Source organism: Sorex fumeus, unplaced genomic scaffold (genome assembly GCF_029834395.1).
Source record: "Sorex fumeus unplaced genomic scaffold, SorFum_2.1 ptg000019l, whole genome shotgun sequence".
Lineage (NCBI taxonomy): Eukaryota > Metazoa > Chordata > Mammalia > Eulipotyphla > Soricidae > Sorex > Sorex fumeus.
The window spans coordinates 12,843,203-12,846,114 of NW_026606076.1; the positions used below are offsets into that span (position 1 = coordinate 12,843,203).

Consider the following 2,912-nt stretch of genomic DNA (forward strand, 5'->3'; position numbering starts at 1 on the left):
ATGACTCTCAATTAAAAAGTAGTTAAAAGTTACAAAGTTGTTCATGACTGGATTTCAGTCATACAATGTTCCAACACCCACCCCTTCACCAGTGCACATTTCCCACCACCAACACCAATGACCAATGTCCCCAGTTTCCCTTTCCTCCAACCCACCCCCAACTCTCTCTCTCTCTTTCTCTCTCTCTCTCTCTTTCTCTCTCTCCTCTCAGGCATTATGGCTTGCAAAACATACTGAAAGGTTATCATGCATATCCCTTTACCTCCTTTTAGCACTTGGTTCTTGTCCAAAGTCATTATTTCAAGCTACTATTGCAACAGAGATCCCTTCTCTATCGTAACTGCCCTCTTCCCCCGCTGACATACTTGGCAGGCTTCCAACCGTGTGTCAGTCTCGACTAAAACTCTGTTCATGATCATCGATCACCCTGTAGCACTTAAATACTTGTCTTCAAATCCCAAGGCTGTGCTTGTTAGCGTGACTCTTTATGTTCTTTAAAGCATGAATTCATTGACCCATCCTGACAATTCGATAGAAGAAGAACCATAAATCATCCCACTGTGCCCGCAAGGAACCCAGGTGCAGATGCAATGACTCACCAGGGGTCATTTGGGTGTCGAGTGGAGATTCAGTCCCAAGCTGTCAGCCTCCAGCTTCCTTCACTCCCTGTTACTATCAATGTTCTTCGTCGTCTTTATTAAACTTGTGTCTCTATATATGCAGGTGTGTGCTGAGAACAAGGATTGTTTTATGCTTCAGTGGATGTGTTTTGATATCAATCTTGATCACACACCCCACCCTGTTCTGAGCACCTGCTATGTATGCACACTCAGGTAAGTCAGCCCCTGGAATAACCCAGTGATCCAAATGGCCACAATCCCTCACCCACCTACAAACACAAAATGACTGCTGGAGAGGCACATGGGGGATTGGTACAAGGAACTGTGTTCGGGAGCCTTACTCACTTTGTCTTTCCTGATCCCCACTATCTTTTCTCTCTCTCTCCCTCACCTCTTGTTTCCCTGAAATGACCAAATTCACAGCCTCACCAGGATTCTGCACCTTCTGTTGTCTCAGTTCAATGTTTCAATGGTGTTGTTGTTGTTGTTGTTGTTGTTTGGGGGCCACACCCATAGATGGCCAGGAGTTACTCCTGGCGCTGCACTCAGGAATTACTCCTGGTGGTGCTCAGCGGACCATATGGGATGCTAAGAATCGAACCCGGGTTGGCTGCATGCAAGGTAAATGCCCTACCCACTGTGCTATTGCTCCAGCCCCTGAAAGGACTTTCTTGATTTCAAAGATCAATAAAAGTCATTAATGCAAGCCAAATAATGTCTTTAATGAAAACGGTATTGTGGTATATATTTAGAAAAGGTGTAAAACTGTTCCTTGAAAACAAACGTTCTTGTAATGCATCATCACCACAATGAGAAAATATGTGAAAAATAATCCTGTTTATCTGGAAAATAATCATCATCTTTTTTTTTTTTTTTTTTGCTTTTTGGGTCACACCTGGCGATGCGCAGGGGTTACTCCTGGCTCTACACTCAGGAGTTACTCCTGGCGGTGGTCAGGGGAACCTATGGGATGTTGGGAATCGAACCTGGGTCGGCCGCGTTCAAGGCAAACGCCCTACCCACTTTGCTATCTCTCCAGTCCCAATAATCATCATCTTTTGTCCAATTCTAGAATCCCCTGCACCCGATGGACCCAAAAAACCTGACAGGAACCATAGAATTTCTTCTTCTGCGATTTTCAGAGAAAGCAACATTGGAGCCCTTTTTATTCGGGCTTTTCCTGTCCATGTACCTGATCACCGTGCTGGGGAACCTGCTCCTAATCCTGGCCGTCAGCTCAGACCCCCACCTCCACAAGCCCATGTACTTCTTCCTGTCCAACCTGTCCTTTGTGGACATCTGCTTTACCTCCAACGCCGTCCCCAAGATGCTGTGTAACATCCAGACACGCAGCAAAGCCATCAGCTACAAGGGCTGCATCGTCCAGATGTATTTTTCCATCCTCCTTGCTGGGCTGGACAACCTTCTCCTGACCGTGATGGCCTTTGACCGCTTCATGGCCATCTGTCACCCGCTGCACTACACAGTCATTATGAACCCCCGGCTCTGTGTGCTATTGGTGCTGGGGTGCTGGAGGTTCAGTGCCCTGCATTCCTTAATGCACAGTCTCATGGTGTTGCGTTTATCCTTCTGTGCCGATGTGGAAATCCCTCATTTCCTCTGTGAACTCAATGAGGTGGTCCACCTGGCTTGCTCCAACACCTTCCTTAATGATGTGTTCATCTACTCTTCAGCGGGGGTTCTGGGGAGCATCCCCCTTACTGGGATCCTTTACTCCTACTCTAAGATCGTCTCCTCCATCCGCAGAATCTCCTCCTCTCAGGGCAAGTATAAAGCGTTTTCCACTTGTGTGTCTCACCTCTCCGTGGTCTGCTTGTTCTACGGTACAGGTCTCTGTGTGTACCTGAGCTCTGCTAGCACCCAGAAATCACAATCCATTGCAGTGTCCTCGGTGATGTACACGGTGGTCACCCCCATGCTGAACCCCTTCATCTACAGCCTCAGGAACAAAGACATCAAGGGCGCCCTGAGAATCCTCACTGGGAAAAATGCAATGAAAGCAAAGTCATCTGAAGTCTGAGAAAATTCCAAGTACATCAGGGTCTTAATCTCCAGATACAGACACTGGGATATTTTTTATCAGAACGTGGAAGGGAATTGTACTTTTATTTCTTTCTATCGTGTCTGGGTTTTTTTTTTCACCTAATATGTTGACATACTTTACTCATCTATTTTCTGCCTCTGTTATGAAAGTCTTTGCTTAATCATCCTGTTCTCTCCAGCAGATTCCCAAGTTTGGATCTAAAATATTCAATGATTGTCATTTACTCC

General features: G+C 46.2%; 1 protein-coding gene across 1 annotated transcript; it reads left to right on the forward strand.

Moving 5' to 3' along the window:
- The first annotated feature begins 1,707 nt into the window (after window positions 1–1,707).
- LOC130022517 (olfactory receptor 7A17-like) lies at window positions 1,708–2,661 on the forward strand. Its single transcript, XM_056113279.1, has one exon. It carries the CDS (start codon window positions 1,708–1,710, stop codon window positions 2,659–2,661), a length of 954 nt encoding a protein of 317 aa, XP_055969254.1.
- The last annotated feature ends 251 nt before the right edge of the window (window positions 2,662–2,912 follow it).

Excerpts from the sequence above, each read along its gene's own strand:
- LOC130022517 (XM_056113279.1), top strand. The coding sequence starts at position 1,708 with ATGGACCCAAAAAACCTGACAGGAACCATAGAATTTCTTCTTCTGCGA.